The sequence below is a fragment of the Salmo trutta genome, chromosome 10 (assembly GCF_901001165.1).
Source record: "Salmo trutta chromosome 10, fSalTru1.1, whole genome shotgun sequence".
NCBI classification, from domain to species: domain Eukaryota; kingdom Metazoa; phylum Chordata; class Actinopteri; order Salmoniformes; family Salmonidae; genus Salmo; species Salmo trutta.
Window position 1 is genome coordinate 5,683,370 of NC_042966.1, and position 26,481 is coordinate 5,709,850.

The window sequence follows — 26,481 nt, forward strand, 5'->3', positions numbered from 1 at the left end:
AGGCAAAACTGCTCTCGCTCCTTCAAGTTGGATAGGTTCCGCTGGCCATTCCAAGACATTTAAATGTTTCCCCTAAAACCACTCGAGTGTTGTTTTAGCAGTATGCTTAGGGTCATTGTCCTGCTGAAAGGAAACAGGTTTCCCTCAAGAATTTCCCTGTATTTAGCGACATCTATCATTCCTTCAATCCTTCAATTATGACCTGTTTCCCAGTCCCTGCCGATGAAAAACATTCCCACAGCATGATCCTACCACCAGGATGCTTCACTGTGGGGATGGTGTTCTCAGAGTGATTAGAGGTGTTGGGTTTGCGCCAGACATAGCGTTTTCCTTGATGGCCAAAAAGGCCAATTTTAGCCTCATCTGACCAGTGTACCTTCTTCCATATGTTTGGGGAGTCTCCCACTTGCCTTCAGGCGAACACCAAACGTGTTTGCTTATTTTTTTCTTTAAGCAAAGGCTTTTTTCTGTCCACTTCCGTAAGCCCAGCTCTGTGGAGTGTACGGCTTAAAGTGGTCCTATGGACAGATACTCCAATCTCCGCTGTGGAGCTTTGCAGCTCCTTCAGGGTTATCTTTGGTCTCTTTGTTGCCTCTCTGATTAATGCCCTCCTTGCCTGGTCTGTGAGTTTTGGTGGGCGGCCCTCTCTTGGCAGGTTTGTCGTGGTGCCATATTCTTTAAAACATTTTAATAATGGATTTAAATGGTGCTCCATGGGATGTTCAAAGTTTTGGATATTTTTTATAACCCAACCCTCATCTGTACTTCTCCACAACTTTTTGCCTGACCTGATTGAAGAGCTGTTTGGTCTTCATGGTGCCGCTTGCTTGGTGGTGCCCCTTGCTTAGTGGTGTTGCAGACTCTGGGGCCTTTCAGAACAGGTGTATATATACTGAGATCATGTGAAACTTAAATAAAGTCCATCTGTGTGCAATATAACTAATTATGTGACTTCTGAAGGTAATTGGTTGCACCAGATCTTGTTTAGGGACTTCAGAGCAAAGGGGGTGATGCACATACATATGCACTTTTCCAATTAAATTTTTTCTAAACGTTTTTGAAACAAGTAATTTTCTTTCATTTCACTTCACCAATTTGGACTATATTGTGAATGTCTATGTAATGGATTTCCAAATAAAAATCAATTTAAATTACAGGTTGTAATGCAACAAAATAGGAAAAACGCCAAGGGGGATAAATACTTTTGCAAGGCACTGTATAATAATACTAAAAACACCACTTTACTTACCTTGCCAATTTGTCAATATCAGAGATTGGCTGTATTATATCAACTTGGTCTCCCAGGTGGTCTAAAGCTAAATAGTTTACAAAAAAAACAAGTATTTTTGGCATTCCAAGGTCTGGCACTCTGTGGTTGCCTACCCACACACTATATCAAATGCACAGAAACACCAAAAGCACAATGAAAGTGTTAAAGCAAGAATCCGCAGGTCGTGGGCGACCCTATGTCGCCCCATTTCTTGTGTAGTGTTTTCACTTTGAACAAAAACAAGGGGGTTGAGCCCTGACCTGCCTTGGATTGGCATTCTGGGCAAGGTGTGTCTTTATGCTAATCCCGCCTACTCGAATAACCCGTTGCCCCGGAGCTGGAGAGGAAGTTTAAGTCACTTGCAAACTAATGTTAGAACTGCCAGAAACAAACAGAGCAGATGAAGCCAGCAAGCATCATTCTCAGTTCTTGGATCTGAATTAACTGGACCCAAAGAGAAAAATATAACATTCTGTATTCGGACTGTATTGAACTCAAAGGAATCTAACGATACCATCATGTCCAGTAGCTAAACTGCATGAACCCCACAAGTTGCCCAATGCCTTTATTTCAACTAGCCAATGTTAGCTAGCTAAAGCTAGATGTGCAGATTGTTGACATGATAGTGTTTAGTTTGTAGATGATAACGATAGCTAGCTAGGTGGTCGAATGCATTTTCAGCCCAGGACCACCCCACCAAAATTATATATAATTCAGTACAGTAACATTACCCAAACTTGTATTTCTCAGGGAGAGATTGGTGGAGACAGTCTGATAGAGGGAACCTGAGGCTGTACAAGTTGTGGTTGTGCAAACCCCAACACTGAAAGAGGTAAAGAATGCAGTATGCATGTTATGTTATGCTTTGTGATTCAAAAATTATTTTGTTGGTAATCAACCAAAATAGTTAGCTATGGTAATACAGTTAGCAGTCGGTCATATACTGCCCATGGTCTCACCTGAGAGAGAAGGTAATTGTTGTGACTTTTGGCAAGATTAGATTTTATTGATTAATTTGGTTATCCTATGCAAATTAATCAAAGAGGAGCACCATAAAGGGTTAGATATAGAGAAACTCTTGAATTAACTTAATCAGTAGTTATCATTAGCCGTTATACCATTAATAATATCAACAATATAAATCAGTCAATTTTACCATATTCTCATTCTGAAGAGTCGTCAGCTCTGGAACTGCAAGAACCCAATCGCTCACAAATGAACTCAATGCCACAAATAACTGTACAGCTAGAGGCATTTTTTGGGGTGGTCCTGAACCGAAAATGCTGTCGACCACCTAGCGTGATCATCTACAAACTAAATACAACATCATGTCAACAATCTGAATATCTAGATTTAGCAAGCTAATGTTAGCTAGTTGAAATAAAGGCATTGGGCATCTTGTGGGGTTTATGCAGTGTAGCTACATGATGCTATCATTAGATTCCTTTGAGTACAAAACGATCCGAATTCAAAAGATGTTAGCTAGATTGACATTGAACACACTTAGGTTAGCAGCTAACATAGCTAGCAGGCTAAATACGCAACCCAACACTTGCCTAACATGACCAATCCATGACAACGGTTGCCATTTCGGTGTCACTCTTCCACCTTTCAAAATTAATTCCAATGTTTATCCGGTTTCTGGATTGGTCATGGCAGTCTTTTTCTTGCTTTTTTTATTTTGGGGTCGAATTGATTCAGATCCAAGAATGACGCTTGTTGACTTTGTCTTCTCTGTTTGTTTCTGGCAGCTGTAACATTAGGTTGCAAGTGACTTTCACTTCCTCTCCAGCTCCAGGACAGCAGGGTCATTAGAGTAGGCGGGATTAGCGCAAAGACGCACCTTACCCAGAAGGCCAGCCCAAGGCGGCTCAGGGCTCAACCCCCTTGTTTTCGTTCAAAGTGAAAAACGCTACACAAGAAGTGGGGCGGCATAGGGTCGGCATAAGTCTACTAAGAGAATATAGAAGCAATTCAAATGAATTATATTTTACAACTTGTACAGCAGCAAATACATTTTGAATGTGTCAATCTAAAGCAGTAAAACATGAAATTTGTCAATATCAACATCCTCTGCCTCGTCATTTCTCATTATTGTATGAAAATGTGGAGGAATCTCAAAAGAAAATACACATTTTCAAAAGCTTCTCAAATTCTATTTTGGATTGCATTTTTTGATGGAAAAGATGGATTTTTTGTTACTTTGTCCAGAGTATTTCAATTGTATGCCCTTGTGCAGTACAGGGATTTTTATTTATAACAAGTTTTGAATGAGCACTTCTGTGGAAAGTGTTTGGTAATGATATGGCTTGTGTTATGCCAGATCCAGAATAATAGTAATAATCTCTTTTTCTGAATGTAAAAAAAATTAAATACGCAAAGCTTGCCTTGTGTAGCAAGTTTTCTATTTATTTTGTTTTTAACTGTATCATGTTCTTTTGCTATATGGACAGCACAAAAGTGGTTGTTGTTTAAGGTAGACTCAGCAATATACACAGCAGGGTGATTACCTGATTACAAACAACAACAACAATTAAAATCTGTCAAGACTTCCACTATTTTCTTTTACAATGTATGCCCTCCCTTGAAATATGTCAACATTGGGAAGAGACAACTGTGGCCGTTTGAATTTTGTTGCATTTCTGTGAGGTTGCTGCCCTGCTTTGTAGGAGAATGTTGTCTTACTAACTCTACCTTTAAGCACTTTTGACATACAGTACCAGTCAAAAGTTTGGACACCCTACTCATTCAAGGGTTGGAATCATGGAATCATGTAGTAACCAAAAGAGTGTATATATATATTTTACATTTGAGATTCTTCAAAGTAGCCACCCTTTGCCTTGATGACAACTTTGCACCATCTTGGCATTCTCTCAACCAGCTTTCAATTAACAGGTGTGCCTTGTTAAAAGTTAATTTGTGGAAGTTCTTTCCTTCTTAATGTGTTTGAGCCAATCAGCTGTGTTGTGACAAGGTAGGGATGGTATACAGAAGATAGCCCTATTGGTAAAAGACCAAGTCCATATTATGGGAAGAACAGCTCAAATAAGCAAAGAGAAATGACAGTCCATCATTACTTTAAGACATGAAGGTCAGTCAAAACGGAAAACGGCAAGAACTTTGAAAGTTTCTTCAAGTGCAGTCGCACAAACCATCAAGCGTTATGATGAAACTGGCTCTCATGAGGACCGCCACAGGAAAGGAAGACCAAGAGTTAACTCTGCTGCAGAGGATAAGTTCATTAGAGTTATCCTAAGTGAGTTCAAGTAACATACACATCAACTGTTCAGAGGAGACTGCGTGAATCAGGCTTTCATGGTAGAATTGCTGCAAAAGAAACCACTACTAAAAGAAACCAATAAGAAGAGACTTTCTTGGGTCAAGAAATATGAGCAATGGACATTAGACCGGTGGAAATCTGTCCTTTGGTCTGGAGTCCAAATTTGAGATTTTTGGTTCCAACCGACGTGTCTTTGTGAGACGCAGAGTAGGTGAATGGATGATTTCCGCATGTGTGGTTCCCACCGTGAAGCATGGAGGAGGAGGTGTGATAGTGTCACCAGCAAAGCCTCCCACACTGTCTGTGATTTATTTAATATTCAAGGCACACTTAACCAGCATGGCTACAACAGCATTCTGCAGCGATATACCATCCCATCTGGTTTGCGCTTAGTGGGACTATTAATTGTTTTTCAACAGGACAATGACCCATTGTTACGTGAATTAAGTTATCAATGTTCTTAAACCGAACTTCAATTAAACTACCCAGTCTGCCCCCCAGAGAGTGTAAGATTCTGGTTGAATGAAGCAGACGGAGACCCAGCCCTCAAGGGTCAAAACGTTTATTTATGAGAGCTCTGAAAATCCTTACAATGTACAAAGCCTTTAATATTAACACACACACACACACACACACACACACAAACACACACAGACACACACACACAAGTAGAGAACTCCACCCCGCTTTAGGCGGCTGTATTTTTCCACAGTACCCAGACCACCTGTCTCCTTATCTTTTGCCAGCCTAGCTGTTCCCAGGCCGTTGTTTCTCTCCCTAACTTAGGGAGGCCTCTTCTCCTGTTTCTTTCCCAAGGTCGTCTTATCAACTCTGCCCTGCTCATTTTGAAGTGGTAACAGTGTCTTACTCACACACAGTATTGGAATATAGTTTAACCCATTATTTTAGTCTTATTTCAAATACATTTCAACAAGTTATAGGGTTTCTGAGTGAAATCATTTAGTCAAACCTTTAATTGTATAATTTCCATTACACCTCCAGGCTGTGTAGGGGCTATTTGACCAAGAAGGAGAGTGATGGAGTGTTGCATCAGATGACCTGGCCTCCACAATCAGACCTCAACCCAATTGAGATGGTTTGGGATGATTTGAACCGCAGAGTAAAGGAAAAGCTGCCAACAAGTGCTCAGCATATGTGGGAATTCCTTCAAGACTGATGGAAAAGCATTCCAGGCGAAGCTGGTTGAGAGAATGCCAAGACTGTGCAAAGCTGCCATCAAGGCAAAGGGTGGCTACTTTGAAGAACCTCAAATATAACACATATTTTGAGTTGTTAAAATACTTTTTTGATTACTACATGATTCCATATGTGTTATTTCATTGTTTTGTTGTCTTTAGTATTATTCTACAATGTAGTAAAAATAAAGAAAAACCCTTGAATTTTTACTTTACATTTTACATTTTTTATTTAACTAGGCAAGTCAGTTAAGAACAAATTTTTATTTACGATGACGGCCTAGGAACAGTGGGTTAACTGCCTTGTTCAAGGACATAACAACAGATTTTTAACTTGTCAGCTCGGGATTCGATCTAGCAATCTTTCAGTTACTGGCCCAACGCTCTAACCACTAGGCTACCTGTCGCCCCGAATTGAATGAGTAGGTGTGTCAGAACTTTTCATTGGTACTGTATAGGAACTGTAAAAATCACTACAGGACCCACTTTGAAGTTCAGTTGCATCATGGGTAGCACATGGACCTGTGCGGCCTTCCAGTCGGTGGTGATGAGCTGGCGGATGCGCTCCGACTCTAGACAGCACATGGTGTTGAACTTGTCCCGGGACAGGCAAACTTTGGAGCCCAGTACCTCTGCAAGAGCTATGGACAGGACATAGTAAGACAGTTAAGCCAGGGTCATATATACAGAGAGTATAGACAATTTTTATTCACCGATTCATGATGAGTATTGTTGGATTCTACTTCTAGTAGTTCAGTTGGCTACCCAAGATTAAAATCCTGGAAGTGGCTTTTTAAATGGTCAATGGCCACACTCTCTCTTAAGCTCTAAGCAAAGCATTTTTGTCGACCATCCAATGCATGTCAAATTTTAGCATTGTTCGCGGTTCATGTTCAAATCATCCTAAAGTGTCACAAATTGATTGTAGCTCGGTGAAGACACCAACTGTTCGATTGCGATCAACTGGTAGATCTTTAAGGCATTCCTAGTCGATCACCAAACATTTCTGTAGAAAAGTCAACGATAAAGCTATGGAAAGTAAAAAAAAAGAAAAGAATTTGCGCTGTTGACATGCACTTGATTTAGAAGCCCTGCGCACCGGGTCGGCAAGTGTTCCCATTTTTAACCATTTAATTTGTCAGAAAAGACAAACTCAGCCAACCCAGCGGACTGGGACATCTGTTGCTAAATCGAGTGCGCCTACAGCTCTGGCCAATCAAATACGTCAAATCACTGCGCCTACAGCTTCCAACAGTTTGATACTAGCCTATGTGAGATTTCATAACTTTTAAAACCCATGACCAGAGAGACTGTCAAAAAATACAGCAAAGGGCCTGCTGTTTTTATGAGTGAGTTAATGTTTAAAGGGGAATTTCACTTTGTCTCTGCCACATTTCCATTTAACTGGTAGAATTGGGAAGTTCCGACTCCCTGTGTATTGGTGTGCTTATAGTGAACCACAAAGTCCGGCATTCATAGCAAATGCTGATACCGCCCACAAAAACTAGAATAATGGCTTGTGTGTGTTGGTAGCAATGATGAATGTGTATAAATTGTCTGTGGGAAATAAAGTTAAATAAAAGGTTAAGTAAAAAAAAATATGGTTGGTTAGTTGGTTTTCAGCCAGTCTCAGCTGCAATCTTGCTTCCAATTTAGTGATGCTAGCTAGCTGTCAGCAAGCTGGAAATATTGAAATGTCCATGTTAGGTATGCTTAGCTAGCCAGTCTAATAGAGATAAATACAATTAGTGGGGTGGTTAAATTGTGTATATTTTGTTGTAGGTGGTACAGAATCTGATTCCACCAACATGCACTTCGAACCCCTAGCTCTGCACAAGGTGAAGGTAAATTGGCCAAAATATTTACAAGTTGACGGCTAAGATAGCTCTACTTACAGTAAGCATGGTATAAACATAAATTGGGTAGTGTTTGTATGGTTTATGTTTGTGTTATGGGGTGGTTAGAGGTAGCCTGAGGACCACAGAGTACCTTCCAGACTATGTAATCAATTTAATCTACCCCTCTCTTTTTACCTTTTCTTTTTGTAAAACTCAGGTGATCTGGAGTCATTCCACAGTGCCCCACTGAAAACCCCCAAAGCAGGGGCATTTTGGGTACAAAAGCATGAGGGAGTGGACACAACTTGCAATTATGCAGCACAACAAGATTGTGGGGCAGTAACCAGCAAGGGACACTGAAAGGTATAAAATCAAGACTACAACAGTAATGACACAACCACCTCATTCTCTCTGCAGATTCTCAAAACATGTCTACAAAATTCTCCTGCAAAGGGCTAATATTGACATGAATGATTTGTCAAAGTCAATGGGATGGGGAAGGTTTACAGACAGTACTTTGAGATGAGGAAGGGGTTTGTGTTGTGCAGGGTTGTGCTTAGATAGTGAATGTATTGTTGTGTATGAGAGGGATTGAGGTGGCATTTCTACTCAATCTCCCATACACAGCAATTCATACTGTGTAAGATCTGCCTTCTTAAGACTTTTCACACCTTTAGCCCCCCCACCCCATTCCCTTTGTTGACTGATCTATCCTGTCAAAAGCAGCGACAATGTCCCCTCATTGTCCCTAAACAATAAACAATACACTAGCCGGTCCCATTCAGTTGATACCTTTACCAACAAAGGCGTGTTGCCCTATGTCCCTTCCACAAAAAGTGTCAAATGCTAACACCACAGGAGCAAATCTTCTGCAAGAGGACCAAACATTTGGTGGTTAAGACTTTCTGCCGAGTCTTATTCAGCTGGCCATTCACCGCAGACAGGCCAAGCCACGATGGCGTCGCACATATTGTTGGATTACTTTATGGAGCAAAAAATGTATTTATTTTAATAATGGACCATTTTCTAAATTCAAACTGACCCTCAGCAACTGGACACAGACATTTTGACTCCAGTTTCCCCGAATCGAGGACAAAGATGGTATCGATAAGGTTGGTTGAAAATTCTGTGTGCTACACCAAACAGTAACTATCCTGTAACTCCCAGTAATGGATACCAAAAATCTTTGGTTAAATCACATTATCTGGTGTAACAATCTATAGCTAAGAGAAATGGTGATCAGCAGATGGGAGAGGTGATAATTATGAAATTGCCATACCAAAGAAACATTCAGGGAATACTTGTAAAGCTGTGGGAGGAGTGTTGTCATGATCAAACTGCCATGCAGCTCCTCATGAGTCATCTGTTTGAAATGCAGCATAATATCTAATCAATCGAGAGGGATACATACTGACACAAGCAGGAAAAGGAATTACGTATCTAGAATCCACTACAGGAAGAAGCCCAGGCTCTACACAGTATCGCCTTTAAGGCAAAATCAATTATACTCTATTGTACAGTTTGAACAACAGTTGAACCGTGCCAGCATAACATCAACATTATGGTAGATTAGTTGAACATGCATACATGTGCACAGGCAGAGTTAACATTTACAACAATATCTAGCCAAATAGAAAGAAATGCTGATGTTAAACGTTTGCTAACAAGTTACAAATGCAAGGAGTGGAGCATAACAAGTTAGCAGGTGCCAGGCTGACTAGCTGGCCAACTCCAGGCATGTGCTAACGTTTGCTGGTAAACCTAGCTTTGTAGCTTGCTGTTTGGTAGCTAGTCATATCTACGACTAAAAAGAGAAAAGATGGTTTTACAATCGAGATACAAAAGATATCTGAATGTAAAACTTCTATTTTTAGTCATGATATGGCTACCGGTAGTTGTTTAGCTAGTTAGCTAGCTACCTATGTAGCTAGATAAGTTAGCAAACATAAATTATTTGATTTCCCCACTGTAACACAGTAGCATGTGAGCCAGCAATACACAACATGGGTTTCAGTAGATAAACTAAAGTTAGCTAGCTAGCTTGCAGGAAAAATAACTTGCTTAGCTACGTACTGTATTTCAGATAAAAATGTATTTGTCACATGGGCCGAATACAACAGGTGTAGACCTTACAGTGAAATGCTTACTTACAAACCCTTAACAATGCTTTAAGTTAATAAAAATAGAATAATAAAACAATTATAATAATTAAACAGCTTCAGTAAAATAACAATAGCGAGGCTATATACAGGGGGTACCGGTACAGAGTCAATGTGGGGGGCACCGGTTAGTTGAGGTAATTGAAGTAATATGTACATGTAGGTAGAGTTAATGTGACTATGCATAGATAACCAGAGAGTAGCAGCAGCGTAAAAGAGGGGTCTGGGTAGCCCTTTGATTAGCTGTTCAGGAGTCATGGCTTGGGCGTAGAAACTTGGCGCTCCGGTATCGCTTGCCGTGCAGTAGCAGAGAGAACAATTTTTAGGGCCTTCCTCTGACACCGCCTGGTATAGAGGTCATGGATGGCAGGAAGCTTGGCCCCAGTGATGTACTGGTCCGTACGCACTACCCTCTGTAGTGCCTTACGGTTGGAGGCCGAGCAGTTGCCATACCAGGCAGTGATGCAACCAGTCAGGATGCTCTCGATGGTGCAACTGTAGAACCTTTTGAGGATCTGAGGACCCATGCCGAATCTTTTCAGTCTCCTGAGGGGGAATAGGTTTTGTTGTGCCCTCTTCACGACTAGTGTGTTTGGACAATGATAGTTTGTTGGTGATGTTGACACCAAGGAACACAAAGCTCTCAACCTGCTCCACTACAGCCTGTCAATGAGAATGGGGGCGTGCTCACTCCTCCTTTTCCTGTAGTCCACCATCATCTCCTTAGTCTTGATCACATTGAGGGAGAGGTTGTTTTCCTGGCACCCATGGCCAGGTCTCTGACCTCCTCCCTATAGGCTGTCTCACTGTTGTGTCATCTGAAAACTTGATGATGGTGTTGGAGTCGTGCCTGGCCAGGGAGTACAGAAGGGGACTGAGCACGCACCCCTGAGGGGCCCTCGTGTTGAGGATCAGCGTTGCAGATGTGTTGTTACCTACCCTTACCACCTGGGGGTGGCCTGTCAGGATATCCAGGATCCAGTTGCAGAGGGAGGCGTTTAGTCCCAGGGCAGTATGGTGTTGAACGCTGAGCTGCATTCTCACATAGTTCCTTTTGTCCAGGTGTGAAAGGGCAGTGTGGAGTGCAAAAGAGATGGCATCATCTGTGGATCTGTTGGGGCGGTATGCAAATTGGAGTGGGTCTAGGGTTTCTGGTATAATGGTGTTGATGTGAGCCATGACCAGCCTTTCAAAGCACTTCACAGCTACAGACGTGAGTGCTATGGTTCGGTAGTCATTTAGGCAGATTACCTTAGTCCCTGTGCCCAAGAACACTATGGTGGTCTGCTTGAAACATGTTGGTATCACAGAAAATGACAGTGAAGACACTTCCAGTTGGTCAGTGCAAGCTCGGAGGACACGTCCTGGTAATCCGTCTGGCCCTGCGGCCTCGTGGATGTTGACCTGTTTAAAGTTCTTACATCGGCTACGGAGAACGTGATCACACAGTCATCCGGAACAGCTGATGCACTCATGCATGTTTCAGTGTTACTTGCCTCGAAGCGAGCTTAAAAGTAATTTCGTTCGTCAAGTAGGCTCGTGGGCAGCTCGTGGCTGTGCTTCCCTTTGTAGTCTGTAATAGTTTGCAAGCACTGCCACATCCGACAAGCTTCGGAGCCGGTGTAGTACGATTCAATCTTAGTCCTGTATCGATGCTTTGCCTGCTTGGTCCTTCGCAGGGCATAGCGAGATTTCTTATAAGCTTCCAGGTTGGTCCCGCTCTTTAAGTGGCAGCTCTACCCTTTGGCTCAGTGCGGATATTGCCTGTAATCCATGTCTTCTGGTTGGGGTATGTACGTACGGTCACTGTGGGGACGACTTCATCGATGCACTTATGATGAAGGCAGTGACTGATGTGGTGTACTCCTCAATAACATCGTAGGAATCCGGAACATATTCCAGTCTGTTCTTGCAAAACAGTCCTGTAGCTTAGCATCTGCTTCATCTGACCACTTTTTTATTGATCTAGTCACTGGTGCTTCCTGCTTTAGTTTTTGTGTGTTAGTAGGAATCAGGAGGATAGAATTATGGTCAGATTTGCCAAATGGAGGGATAGGGAGAGCTTTGTACGCGTCTCTGTGTGTGGAATAAAGGTGGTCTAGAGTTTTTTTCCCCCTCTGGTTGCACATTTAACATGCAGGTAGAAATGAGGTAAAACGGGTTTAAGTTAACCTGCGTTAAAGTCCCCGGCCACCTGGAGCGCCGCCTCCGAATGAGCGTTTTCCTGTTTGCTTATGGCCGTATACAACTCATTGAGTATCGGTCTTAGTGCCAGCATCAGTTTGTAGTGGTAAATAGACAGCTACGAAGAATGTAGATGAAAATTATCTTGGTAAATAGTGTGGTCTACAGCTTTTCATGAGATACTCTACCTCAGGCAAGCAAAACCTTGAGACTTCCTTAGATTTCGTGCACCGGCAGACTGTGAGAGGCAGACCCTCCGCTGAGACTGGGAACTCAGAAAAAACAACTGCAAACTTAGAAATCTCAGACTTCTGATTTCAGTGTGTTCAAGAAAACTGGGAACTCTGAGGGGGGGACGAGATCCGACTGGGGAAAATCTTTTTGAACCGTCATCCAACTCTGAATTCCAAGTCGAAAACTGGTATCTTTCTAGAGCTCCAACGTTCCAACCTGAAGATCACTGACGTCATGATTTGACCTCATTTTTTTTCTCGAGTTCCCAGCTGTCTTGAAAGCCCCATGACCATCAGATGCATCTCTACCATAAGTCCAGTAAAGTAAAAAAGCTAATTATTTGCAATTTATGCTCAGCTGTTTCTCGCAAGTGCTACACCAACTGATGTGTTTTGTGAACAAAAGCTTGACTTTTGAAATCTAATATTGTCTGAGAAGAACAATATTGGCAGGCTTATAGCTAATATGCTGTGATAAAATAGGCCTACTGCACAAACCTAATTCCAACAGAATGGTTTTTATTAGGTTCATGTAAAAAAAAAAATAATAATAAAAAAAAAAAAATCTGGTTTAACCAATAAATCTTAGCGGTAGATACCAGCTTACTTTTTGACTGCAAAAGTAATCTTGACTCAGAAAAGGTTGGTGACCACTGGTGTAGCTCAATAAAGTTACTTCAATGTGATCAAACACTCAAATCAGCACTCACCCAAAAATACTTTCTCTTTGCCCACTGAATAGGAGCCACACACCACCAGAGTGCGAGGGTTGAGGGTCGCACACCTGAAGGCTGTGTTGGCCGCAAGGTTTATGACCTCCTGCTGCGTGGGGAAGGTGTATTCAGGGCTGCAGTAGCTAGAGAGTGAAAGAGGAGAAATGGTTCGAGAAAGGTATTTAACAGCAGTGGTTAAATTGAGCCGTAACCCTAGCTTCACGTCAACACCCCGGCTCAACCCTAACCATAGCTCTAACTCTAACCCTAGTTTCATGTTCACAGCCCAGCTCAACCCTAACCCCATCTTCATGACCACACCCCGACTCAAGCCTGACCTTAGCCATAACCCTAACAGTGGTTTTATGTCAACAACCTGGCTCAACCCTAACCATAGCTCTAACCCTATCTTCATGACCACACCCCGACTCAAGCCTGACCCTAGCCATAACCCTAACAGTGGCTTTATGTCAACAGCCTGGCTCAACCCTAACCATAGCTCTAACCCTATCTTCATAACCACACCCCGACTCAAGCCTGACCCTAGCCATAACCCTAACAGTGGCTTTATGTCAACAGCCTGGCTCAACCCTAACCATAGCTCTAACCCTATCTTCATAACCACACCCCGACTCAAGCCTGACCCTAGCCATCACCCTAACAGTGGCTTTATGTCAACAGCCTGGCTCAACCCTAACCATAGCTCTAACCCTATCTTCATAACCACACCCCGACTCAAGCCTGACCCTAGCCATAACCCTAACAGTGGCTTTATGTCAACAGCCTGGCTCAACCCTAACCATAGCTCTAACCCTATCTTCATAACCACACCCCGACTCAAGCCTGACCCTAGCCATAACCCTAACAGTGGCTTTATGTCAACAGCCTGGCTCAACCCTAACCATAGCTCTAACCCTATCTTCATAACCACACCCCGACTCAAGCCTGACCCTAGCCATAACCTTAACAATGGCTTTATGTCAACAGCCTGGCTCAACCCTAACTCAAACCCTAAACCTAGTTTCATGTCCACACCATGGCTCTACCCTTAGCCTAACCCTAGCTTAAAAAACTAACGTGGTGTCTAGGTAGAGTGTCTGGACTCGGCAGCTCAGCAGCTCGTGGTAGGCCTCCATAGAAGGGTCAGCTCTAAAGTCTCCCGTGTGAAGAACAGTCTGGCCATCGGGCAGGAACAGCAGCAGCATGGCAGCACCTGGACAGCTGTGGGCAGAGAGGAAAGGACCAGGTAACATATCACAACTCAAGATCATTTCTGAATACCGAATAGAATTCAACCCCCTAAAAAGACCAGTAGATGTAAAAGGAATGGATAGGTTCTGTATGGTAATTGTTTCGCCACACACTCCGATAGCCTGAGTGGAATTCTCACCATATGACATTTTTCATACTAATATAGGGAAGAAGAGGCAAGATGGGTCAACAATTCACACTATTTAAAGCCCTTTGATTTCTTCATACTCACTGGTTGGCGTCAAGCAGTGTGACCTTGAACCCATCCACAGTGACCTGGGTGTTCATGGGCAGGATATGGACGTACTGCTCAGCCACCCTCAGCTTACTCTTCACCAGGTTACCTGTGATCTGGGGAGACGCACAGCTTTGAGCTGTCAATAAATGGGCTGCAGTGCCGGACCACATATACGGTGCCTTCAGAAAGTATTCATACCCCTTGACTTTTTCCACATTTTGTTGTGTTACAGCCGGAATTTTAAATCAATTAAATTGGGATTGTTTTGTCACCGGCCTACACACAATACCTCATATTGTCAAAGTGGAATTATGTCTTGAGTCAATAATATATATATATTTTTTTTAAATTTTAAAAAAATGGTGCCGTCTGGTTTGCTTAAGAAGGAATTTGATATGATTTATAATTTTACTTTTGATACTTAAGTATATTTTAGCAATTACATTGACATTTTATTCTTAAGAATATCTAAAACCCAAATACTTTTAGACTTTTACTCAAGTTGTATTTTACTGGGTGACTTTCACTTTTACTTGAGTCACTTTCTATTAAGGTATCTTTACTTTTACTGAAGTAGGACATTTGGGTACTTTTTCCACCACTGCCCAAGACCCAAATCAAGTTTTACTTAATGAGGAGGTCAAAAACCAAGGCGAAATCAGTGAATTCAGCTGCACTTTAAAGGGGCAATCTGCAGTTCCTACATCCATTTTTGAACTTATACATTTATGATATATACCCATTGATTCACGATGAATATAACTTCTAAATGTCTCATGAGCTTAGTTCAACTGTTGTACCCCATCAGAACCTATAATACAAGCTTGTTTTACTCCAATGTTTGTAAATAAAGTAAATGTAAACAAATACTATATAGCCTCAAAACTATAATTTTGGTATCATGGATGGTCAGTCCTTGCATCCATAGCTCTGTCTATGAATTTGAGAGTGGTTAAGTTAAGACTGATCTCTTCAGTCAGTCTTATGATTGAGTCTGGCCCAGGGATGGGAAGGTGAACGGCAAGGTACTGGAGTGACAAGCCACCCTTGCCGTCTCTGCTTGGCCCCAACTCTCCATTGGGATTCCTGACGCAATCAAAATTATTTAAAAAAATATATTTGATTGACAGCATGCATTGCCTCACATGTTCCATCTGTTTTAGTTGGCAAGTGCCCTTACTCTGTTACAGTAGATATGGAATGTAGAGTTCTTCTTCAGGCCTCCATAATGGTCTGAATGGAAGTGTGTGAGGAAGTAAGTGGTGATGCCCTCAACCAGCCCATACTGAAAAGCATCCACAGCAAACTTAGTGCCTGTGCAAAAAGAGAGAAAAAAATAAAGCTGTGTTTGAATACCCATACTAACAATGTATACTACATACATAGAGTATATACTACATACTATTAGTTAATTTTAGTATACTATAAACAAACGGTATCGTTTCAGTTGAGCGTTGCTAGCTTGTTAGCATAACAAATGACTAACTAGACATTTTACAATTCCGGGTGTGTTCGTAAATTCATTCAAATCTGGAGTGCCAGAGTACGCTCTGGGCGTTCGTAAATCCAGAGTTTTGTCAGATTGTCCATTTGTAAATTCAGAGCGTTCAGAGCGCACAATGAACGCTCTGGCCGAGGTGTAGGGTTGATCCGAGCATTCAACGGCAGTCAAGCACCCAAGCTAACTGGCTAACGTTGGCTAGCTACTTCCAGACAAATAATGAGAGAACACCTCACTCTGACCATTTTACTCCCCCTAGTAGAGCTGGTTAGGCTGTTTTCATGTTATCCAGAGCGTTGGTGATAAACTGCTGTTGGCAACATTTTAATTACGCTTTTTTGCCGAAGTTTATTGACACCGGCCGTATTCAACGGGTGTTGAGCGTTGAGTAAATTCATCAGTTATTCTGCGCTTAGGAAAACTCAGACGAGTGTGCTCTGAAATCGGAGTAGATGGCCAGAGTGAATTTATGAACGCTTCGAGTGTGCCAGAGCACAGAATAACTGATGAATTTACGAACGCTCAACACCCGTTCAGACGAGAGTGCTCTGAAATCGGAGTAGATAGTCAGAATTAACAATGTCCATTGAACGCACAACGACTATACCACTTAGCTAAGAATGATCAAATCAATAAACGTTGGGTAGTTATAGTTAGTTAATATACTGCCTGGAAAGTTCGATGTATTAGTAGCCAACTAACGTTACATACCGCATCGTGCTCCTTCACCTGCATTGCTTGCTGTTTGGGGTTTTAGGCTGGGTTTCTGTACAGCCCTTTGAGATATCAGCTGATGTAAGAATGGCTATATAAATAAATTTGATTTGACATACTGCTCTAATGTAACAAATTATCAGCCAAGATAACTTATTTCAAAAGGCATTACTTTATTACATTGCTCAACATTTTCTTAACTTTAGTCATAATTAGTTATAGCAATGAATTTGTATCCGCTCTCGGACTTGGACTCGGACTGTCTGCATATTTCCCGCCATTTTCTTCAAATCTGAAAATGTTGTGAAGCCACGCCCATTTTTATAAGAATTGCATTATGGGCCCTAAAAGCATGAAAATAGTGTCCACTGGTTGTATACTTTGTATATTGGCAAATTTAGTATGACATTCGGGAACTTTGGCATACTAACTATATCCATACTATATACTCAATTTACATCACAAATAGTACGGTTAGTGTGAGTATTCCAACACAGCTTAAGACAATAAAGCCATGAGAAGGACGCTAGTCACTTCCAGACATACTTGAGAAAAACATGTTGCAAAATGAAATTAGTTTTAAATGTGTAGATTTCCACTAGGTGCTCTTGATTTAGCTCTCCTGGAGCTGACTGGAATTTGCACTTTTTTAAATGTATTTTGCCTTAAACGCTAAAGCCAGGTAGGCCTAAGCCTTTTGCACTGTAGCATAGGGTTAGCCGGAACATCTTTATTGCTAGCAGTATTCTAAGCTATCTACAGTCGGAGACTAAGGTATAATACAATACGTTTCATGGAAAGGCGCTAGGGGTGGCTATCTTCAAAAAGTCCCCCATAAGTCAGTTTAATAATACTTTCCTGTGGATAGCCTACGCCAGTCTCCGACTGCACATTGCTAGCAGTATGCTAAGTGATTTCAGGAGGTTGTTCCTGCTACCAATTAGTAGAGGTCAACCGATTAATCGGAATGGCCGATTAATTAGAGCCAATTTCAAGTTTTCATAATAAATCGGTAATTGGCATTTTTGGACATCGATCATGGCCGATTACATTGCACTCCACGAGGAGACTGCGTGGCAGGCTGACTACCTGTTACGCGAGTGCAGCAAGGAGCCTAGTTAACTACACATGGTTGATGATATTACTAGTTTATCTAGCTTGTCCTGCGTTGCATATAATCGATGCGGTGCCTGTTAATTTATCATTGAATCACAGCCTACTTCGCCAAACGGGTGATTTAACAAGCGCATTCGCAAAAAAAGCACTGTCGTTGCACCAATGTGTACCTAACCATAAACATCAATGCCTTTCTTAAAATCAATACACAAGTATTGTGACCTGCATATTTAGTTAATATTGCCTGCTAACATTAATTTATTTTAACTAGGGAAATTGTGTCACTTCTCTTGCGTTCTGTGCAACAGAGTCAGGGTATATGCAACAGTTTGGGCCGCCTGGCTCGTTGCGAACTGTGTGAAGACTATTTCTTCCAAACAAAGACAGCCAACTTCGCCAAACGGGGGATGATTTAACAAAAGCTCATTTGTGAAAAAAGCAAATTCGTTGCACGAATGTATCTAACCATAAACATCAATGCCTTTCTTAAAATCAATACACAGAAGTATATTTTTTTAAACCTGCATATTTAGATAAAATAAATGCATGTTAGCAGGCAATATTAAACTAGGGAAATTGTGTCACTTCTCTTGCGTTCATTGCACGCAGAGTCACGATATATGCAACAGTTTGGGCCGCCTGGCTCGTTGCGAACTAATTTGCCAGAATCATGTTAAAAGGAACCACTAGCTTTCATTTGTTCTGAGCAAGGAACTTAAACGTTAGCTTTTTTTACATGGCACATATTGTACTTTTACTTTCTTCTCCAACACTTTGTTTTTGCATTATTTAAACTAAATTGAACATGTTTCATTATTTATTTGAGACTAAATTGATTTTATTGATGTATTAAGTTAAAATAAAAGTGTTCATTGTTCATTCAGTATTGTTGGAATTGTCATTATTACAAATATGTATATAAAAAAGTAAAAAAAAACGGCCAATTAATCGGTATCGGCTTTTTTTGGTCCTCTAATAATCGGTATCAGTGTTGAAAAATCATAAATCGGTCGACCTCTACCAATTAGCCATCCACAGGGCACACTGCATGCTACTTACACTAGTCACCGACCAACTCACCTGGAATCTTTTTATAAAACGGGCATCGCTTGGACTCCCTTTGCTCTCCATCGATTCTCCCCCTGTTCCACCTCTTCCTACCTCCCTCACTTGGAGTCTGTGTACTCCCACCGTCTGATCTCACTCCAACTTTAGGGGTCTCCGTGGCATTTGCACTTCTGCCTTTCCTCTGACGTCCTCCATGGTCCCCTTTGCTTCCCTTGCGCTCTTCAAGTACAGGACCCTGATGGAGACTCACCCCAGGTAAAATGTTCCCAGCCTCTTGCTCCTTCCCTTTGTCCTTCAGGGGCTTGAGCCCAAAAAACACCCCAATGTCTGTCTGTTTGAGCCCAGAGGCCTTGCCCTTGCCCTTCCTAGTTGTCATGGTTGCCTGAGATTGTTGGGTGGGGGAAGCTTGGGAAGATGGAGGCACTTGAGGTAATGACATGTTCAACTCCGTGTTTGTGTGAGCGGGGCACTGATCCAAGCTTTTGGAATGGAGGCTGAAATTGCTGCTTGGGCTGAACAGGCTCTCCCGTAAGCTTTCTAATACTACACTTTTTGGAGACTGGAGTGGAGGCCTAGCACTGAAGGCATTACAGTTATCCTCTGTATGCTCTTCTCTTGAGAAGCTAGGTGGGCGATTGCTATGCACTAATGAGCTAATCGATACCGCCTGGCTGTCGCTGAATACTGGAGAACCTACAACTTCATTTGTTTCAGAATGAGCCACAAGGTTGGAAAATAACTCATCACTTGAGACGCCATCACTGAACAACAACATTGAGTCATTATTTTCCCCATCTTCCAACATACTGCTTGGAAATATAGCTTTTTTTGGTTGTGTCCCATTAACCTCTATATCTTGGGGAAACTCAGACATGGGGGAATAGGAGATCTCATCATCACTAGAAGCAGAGGGCTCTGCTTTGACAAAACCACCCTCAAGGCCTTCACCCCCACTATTGTCCTTACGGGGGGTTGATACTTTTGTTTTATTGTCTTGGAGGGTAGACTTCAAGCCTTTGGTAGAAGGTGACCAGCCTTTTTTTTTCCGGATTACCTCTGGAGCAGGAGACCGGAGCAGCAGAAGGGCATTTGGCTTTGTGGGGGATGTAGCTCCACTGTGTCTGTTAATAGGAGAAGAACTCTGGCTGTCCTGTGAGCCCACCAAGCTTAAATTGGCCCCGCCATTGGTTACCAACTCCAAGCTGAGGCAGGGCGCCTCATTGGTTGCTCGGCTGTGGGCAAGCAGGGAGTGGCTGTATCTCTGGTAGTGGCTCAGAATGGTGGAGTAGCACTGGATACCATTGGGACATTCTGCACACATGACATAAAACCCAAAGACAGAGCAGGATTAGGAATTACAAGGGATAGGAGATTATGGTTAAGAATGGCATTTGCATGTAATATGCTAAAATAGACATGGGACATCATGAAACTGGAAAAAAAAAGGACATGCTTTTTTGGAACTTTCTGAAATTCAATACAATAATTTATTGAAGTTGGAATTGTTAGGTTATACTTACTCCTGTTGCTATATTAGACATTATTGATTATGATATCTGAAGTTAACATACACCTTAGCCAAATACATTTAAACTCAGTTTTTCACAATTCCCCGACATTAAATCCTAGTAACAATTCCCTGTCTTAGGTCGGTTAGGATCACCACTTCATTTTAAGAATGTGAAATGTCAGAATAGTAATAGAGAGGAGAGTGATGGAGTGCTGCAAAAATCTCTGAAGCTGGAGATTCCCATCTCCCTCACTAGCTTTAAGCACCAGCTGTCAGAGCAGCTCACTGCACCTGTACATAGCCCATCTATCTACCTCATCCCCATACTGTATTTATTTATTTATTCTGCTCCTTTTGCACCCCAGCATCTCTACTTGCACATCCATCTTTTGCACATCTACCATTCCAGTGTTTAATTGCCATACTGTAATTACTTTGCCACCATGGCCTATTTATTGCCTTAATTCCCTTATTTTACCTAAATTGCACTCACTGTATATAGACCTTTTTTTTCTACTGTATTATTGACTGTATGTTTTGTTCATTCCATGTGTAACTCTGTGTTGTATGTGTCTAACTGCTATGCTTTATCTTGGCCAGGTCGCAGTTGCAAATGAGAACTTGTTCTCAACGAGCCAACCTGGTTAAATAAAGGTGAAAAAAAATAAAAATAAAAGCTGACCTGGCCTCCACAATCACCCTACCTCAACCTAATTGAGATGGTTTGGGATGAGTTGAACCACGTGAACCAACAAGTGCTCAGCATATGTGGGAACTCCTTCAAGACTGTTGGAAAAGCATTCCAGAGAAAACCAAGAGTGTTCAAAGCTGTCAAGGCAAAGGGTGACAACTTTGGAGAATCTCAAATATAAAATACATTTTGATTTGTTTAACACTGTTTTGGTTACTACATGATGTGTTATTTCATACTTTTGATGTCTTCACTATTATTCTATAATGTAGAAAATAGTAGAAATAAAAAAACCTTCAATGAGAAGGTATGTCCAATTTTTGATTAGTACTGTATATACAGTTGAAGTTGGAAGCTTACATACACCTTTGCCAAATGCATTGAAACTCAGTTTCACAACTCCTGACATTTAATCAGAGTAAAAATTCCCTGTCTTAGGTCAGCTAGGATCACCACTTTACTTGAAGAATAAAATGTCAGAATAATAGTAGAGAGAATTATTTATTTCAGCTTTTATTTCTGTCATCACATTCCCAGTGGGTCCGAAGTTTACATACACTCAATTAGTATTTGGTAGCATTGCCTTTAAATTGTTTAACTTGGGTCAAACGTTTTGGGTAGCCTTCCACAATAAGTTGGGTGAATATTGGCCCATTCCTCCTGACAGAGCTGCTGTAACTGAGTCAGGTTTGTAGGCCTCCTTGCTCGCACACGCTTTTTTCAGTTCTGCCCACTAATTTTCTGCAGGATTGAGGTCAGGACATTGTGATGGCCACACCAACACCTTGACTTTGTTGTCCTCAAGCCATTTTGCCACAACTTTGGAAGTATGCTTGGGGTTATTGTCCATTTGGAAGACCCATTTGCGACCAAGCTTTAACTTCCTGACTGATGTCTTGAGATGTTGCTTCAATATATCCACATAATTTCCTCCCTCATGATGCAATCTATTTTGTGAAGTGCACCAGCTCCTCCTGCAGCAAAGCACCCCCGCAACATGATGCTGCCACCCCCATGCTTAACGGTTCGGATGGTGTTATTCGGCTTGCAAACCTCCCCCTTTTTCCTCCAAACACAACGATGGTCATTAGGAACAAACAGTTCTATTTTTGTTTCGTCATACCAGAGGACATTAAAAAGTACCATCTTTGTAGTCTGGCTTTTTTATGGCGGTTTTGGAGCAGTGGCTTCTTCCTTGCTAATCAGCCTTTCAGGTTATGTCGACATAGGACTCGTTTTACTGTGGCTATAGATACTTTTGTACCGGTTTCCTCCAGCAACTTCACAAGGTCCTTTGCTGTTGTTCTGGGATTGATTCGCACTTTTTGCACCAAAGTATGTTCATCTCTAAGAGACAGAACGCGTCTCCTTCCTGAGCGGTATGACGGCTGAGTGGTCCCATGGTGTTTATACTTGCATACTATTGTTTGTACAGATGAACGTGGTACCTTCAGGCATTTGGAAATTGCTCCCAAGGATGAACCAGACTTGTGGAGGTCTACAATTTCTTTCTGAGGTCTTGGCAGATTTCTTTAGATTTTCTCATGATGTCAAGCAAAAAGGCACTGAGATTGAAGGTAGGCCTTGAAATATATCCACAGGTACACCTCCAATTGACTCAAATTAAGTCAATTAGCCTATCAGAAGCTTCTAAAGCCATGACATCATTTTCTGGAATTTTCCAAGCTGTTTAACCTCTTGCATCTAGGCTTTATTACCCAAAGACATCATAAATCTCCTCTGTCAGTGTTATCTCATAGAGGCCCATCCTCAGTAAGACACACACACATATATAGACGATGTTCCATTCTTTCCTCTTCCCTTTCTGATATTCTGCATAGCACCAGGGATATGTGAAAGACAAGCCTGACCTCTCCCCTCTCTGGGCCCCAAGTGACTGAGCCCCAGCTAAGGGAAAAGTGCAACTGCCAACATTCATTATCCAAATTCTAATGACAAGTATCTCACATAAGCATCTTATGCAAATAAAACATCTTAATTATCTATGTTACCCAACTATTTCTGATTCATCCGCCACAATATACAGTATCTACCTCAATTTCCCTGTACTCCTGCACATCAACTCGGTACTGGCACCCCATGTATATAACCAAGCTATCACTGCTAATTGTGTATTTATTCCTTGAGTTGGAATTATTTTTTATATATATTTTAATTGTATTATGCATTGTTTGGGAAGGGCTGTAAGTAAGCATTTCACCATTTGTCTGCACCTGTTGTTTACGAAGCATGTGAATGCATCCAAATGGTATTTATTTACGACTTCACAACTGGTCAATTCCCACCTGGTTAAGAACACAGCACTAAAGGAGGACGGGTAAGGGCAAAATGTCACAAATATTCCTGTTCAACTAATTATTTCTAAACAATACTTTTACATACAAATGTCAAATATATACCAAACATCCAACTCTAAATAAAGCCAGTTTATTGAGTAACGTCTGAAACAACAATACTGTACCTTTGCGGTCATCCCCAGGAGTGTCAAGACATTCTGCGACATGCCATCTTTGCGATTGCACCACCAATATAGAGAATGGCATCTGACAGATCGGACAGGAACTTCCTCCAGGGGAAGATGCCTGGTGCACGTTCTCGCCAGCAGTAGGTGTACTATCATTATCTTGTGTTGACTGTGGAAAGGCGACATTTTGAGTTGAAAGTGTCCTACACGCCACCTCTTTATTTTGAATAGACTCATTTGCCTTCACACCGAGGGCTTTATTTGGAGCTACTTTGGTGAGCTCCACATTTCTGACTGTGTTCTTCACTTGGACAGAAGTTTCTCCTTTGGTTAAACTTTTTGAGGCTCGTCTGTACTTAGCCATGGGCCCATTAAAAGTTTCAGGTGTCCCTTTGTCCTTTCTTTTCTTCTTCTTGAGAGGCTTATATTCCCATATGTCATCTTCCAAATCGTTCTTTGACATTTGAAGCAGCAGAAAAAAATGACACACTGTTTTAAAACACCACGTTGTTGCTACAATATAGCCTGTTTAACCGCGCTTTTCTGTAACATCCTGCAAAAAGACAAATGATGTCATTCCATACCGTTTTGGAAAAGTTGCATCCCCTCGAATCACCACATCAAAACCGAAAACAGCTAATTGTGTTAGCATTTTTTTCTAAATAATAACCTGTCAACAAGAAACTCTAGCAACCAGACTTAAAGCCAATGCAATGCTAAAATATGCTATTTCGTAAAAATGTATGAAACGTATCCGACTAAGGGCGATTCCGATCTATATATCACCATGAATAACTACTAAATATTATTAGTACATCAGTCAGTCACAATTTACCCATGATACATCACGGTGATGCTCTCGCCCTGGGTTTCCACTAGTTACCACAGCCACAAAGTCAAATTGGCAAAACATGTATGAAAACCAAAAACCGTATTTTTGTTCATAACTTGTGGTTACGGTTATGCATAACGTTAACCACACTGCTAATGTTATGTTTAAAAATATATATATATTTGTAGAAGATACATTACAGAAATTAGGCGGGGTTTATGAGTTTGTGGCTGTGGTAACTATTGACGACACCCTCGAACACAGACTCGTCTGTATTGTTGTTAGGAATTACAACAGCAGTTTCCAAACAATTAGCATAGTTATTTTTTATATATATATACATGTACTTTTAAAATAAATATGTATCCAAGAGATCCTATATTAATGAGAGCACCATTTTTGAATGAATTAATTCCATATATTAATTATTGCTAATTTTGTCACTGTTGAAAAATGCTGGTGCAGAATGTAGCATTGACTTTACTCAAATGAAATTGTGGTTGGAAAGATGGCGTCCAAGTGCAACCTTTCTGCTTTATTTCCAATCCAGAGCCAGTTGGACTCCGCCCTGGACAACGCTACGAACCAACAAGAGAAAGAAAACCTTGTCTACCAGTACTTGAGAAAACTAGACGACAACGATGACTTGAGGATTCCCGATTTTGACGAAGGTTAGGAAAATGTACATTAATGACAGACAGCAAGCTGGATGTTATTTGAAATTAGAATTGTCGAGCGTCGGCTGGCGCAGCATTTGCGCAGTCTGAAGATATACATTGTGTGTGTGTGGAGATTACAAGTTAAAAGTTTAGACACCTACTCATTCAAGGGTTTTTCTTTAATTTGACTATTTTCTACATTGTAGAGTAATTGTGAATACTTCAAAACTATGAAATAACACATCATGTAGTAACCAAAAAAGTGAACTTAATCTCTGCAACAAAGGTAACTGTCTGCCTTTCCTGTGGTAGTCCTCATGAAAGCCAGTTTCATCATAGCACTTCATGGTTTTTGAAACTGCACTTGAAGAAACATTCAACGTTCTTGAATAGATCCAGATTGACTGACCATATCTTAAAGTAATGATGGACTGTTTACTTATTTGAGCTGTTGTTACCATAATATGGACTTGGTCTTTTACCAAACAGGGCCATCTTCTGTAAACCACCCCTACCTTGTCACAACACAACTGATTGGCTCAAACACATCAAGAAGTAAATAAATTACACAAATGATCTTTTAACAAGGCACACCTGTTAATTGAAATACATTCCAGGTGACTACCTCATGAAGCTGGTTGAGAGAATGCCAAGAGTGTGTAAAGCTGTCATCAAGGCAAAGGGTGGCTACTTTGGAGAATCTCAAATATAAAATATATTTTGAATTGTTTAACACTGTTTTGCTTACTACATGTGTTATGTCATAGTTTTTTTTGTCTTCACTATTATTCTACAATGTAGAAAAAATAAAAAAAACCTTGAATGAGTAGGTGTCCAATTTTTGACTAGTACAGTTGAAGTCGGAAGTTTACATACACCTTAGCTAAATACATTTAAACTCAGTTTTTCACAATTCCTGACATTTAATCCTAGTAAAAATTCCCTGTTTTAGGTCAGTTAGGATCACCACTTTATTTGAAGAATGTGAAATGTCAGAATAATAGTAGAGAATTATTTATTTCAGCTTTTACTTCTTTCATCACATTCCCAGTGGGTCAGAAGTTTACATGCACTCAATTAGTATTTGGTAGCATTGCCTTAAAATTGTTTAACTTGGGTCAAACGTTTCAGGTAGCCTTCCACAAGCTTCCCACAATAAGTTGGGTGCATTTTGTCCCATTCCTCCTGACAGAGCTGGTGTAACTGAGTCAGGTTTGTAGGCCTCCTTGCTCGCACATGCTTTTTCAGTTCTGCCCACAAATTTTCTATAAGTATGAGGTCAGGGCTTTGGAAGTATGCTTGGGGGTCATTGTCCATTTGGAAGACCCATTTGCGACTAAGCTTTAACTTCCTGACTGATGTCTTGAGATGTTGCTTCAATATATCCACATAATTTTCCTCCCTGATGCTGCCACCACCGTGCTTTACGGTTGGGATGGTGTTCTTCGGCTTGCAAGCATCCCCCTTTTTCCTCCAAACATAACGATGGTCATTATGGCCAAACAGTTCTATTTTTGTTTCATCAGACCAGAGGACATTTCTC

General features: G+C 41.2%; 2 protein-coding genes across 2 annotated transcripts in view; one reads left to right on the forward strand and one right to left on the reverse strand.

Annotated features, from left to right (window-relative positions):
* Positions 1-24,321, reverse strand: part of dclre1a (DNA cross-link repair 1A (PSO2 homolog, S. cerevisiae)) — a 44,502-nt gene extending 20,181 nt beyond the window's left edge. Inside the window, exons 1-7 of the mRNA XM_029764182.1 lie at positions 23,445-24,321; positions 18,774-20,072; positions 15,543-15,676; positions 14,357-14,475; positions 13,951-14,094; positions 12,871-13,016; positions 6,233-6,387 (exon numbers count right to left, since the gene is read on the reverse strand). Of these exons, the coding sequence (XP_029620042.1) occupies positions 6,233-6,387; positions 12,871-13,016; positions 13,951-14,094; positions 14,357-14,475; positions 15,543-15,676; positions 18,774-20,072; positions 23,445-23,910 (2,463 nt within the window). The 5' untranslated portion in view covers positions 23,911-24,321. The remainder of the gene's footprint in view (positions 1-6,232; positions 6,388-12,870; positions 13,017-13,950; positions 14,095-14,356; positions 14,476-15,542; positions 15,677-18,773; positions 20,073-23,444) is intronic.
* Positions 24,322-24,739: 418 nt separating this feature from the next.
* Positions 24,740-26,481, forward strand: part of nhlrc2 (NHL repeat containing 2) — a 63,912-nt gene continuing 62,170 nt past the window's right edge. Inside the window, exon 1 of the mRNA XM_029764183.1 lies at positions 24,740-24,950. Within this exon, the coding sequence (XP_029620043.1) occupies positions 24,788-24,950 (163 nt within the window). The 5' untranslated portion in view covers positions 24,740-24,787. The remainder of the gene's footprint in view (positions 24,951-26,481) is intronic.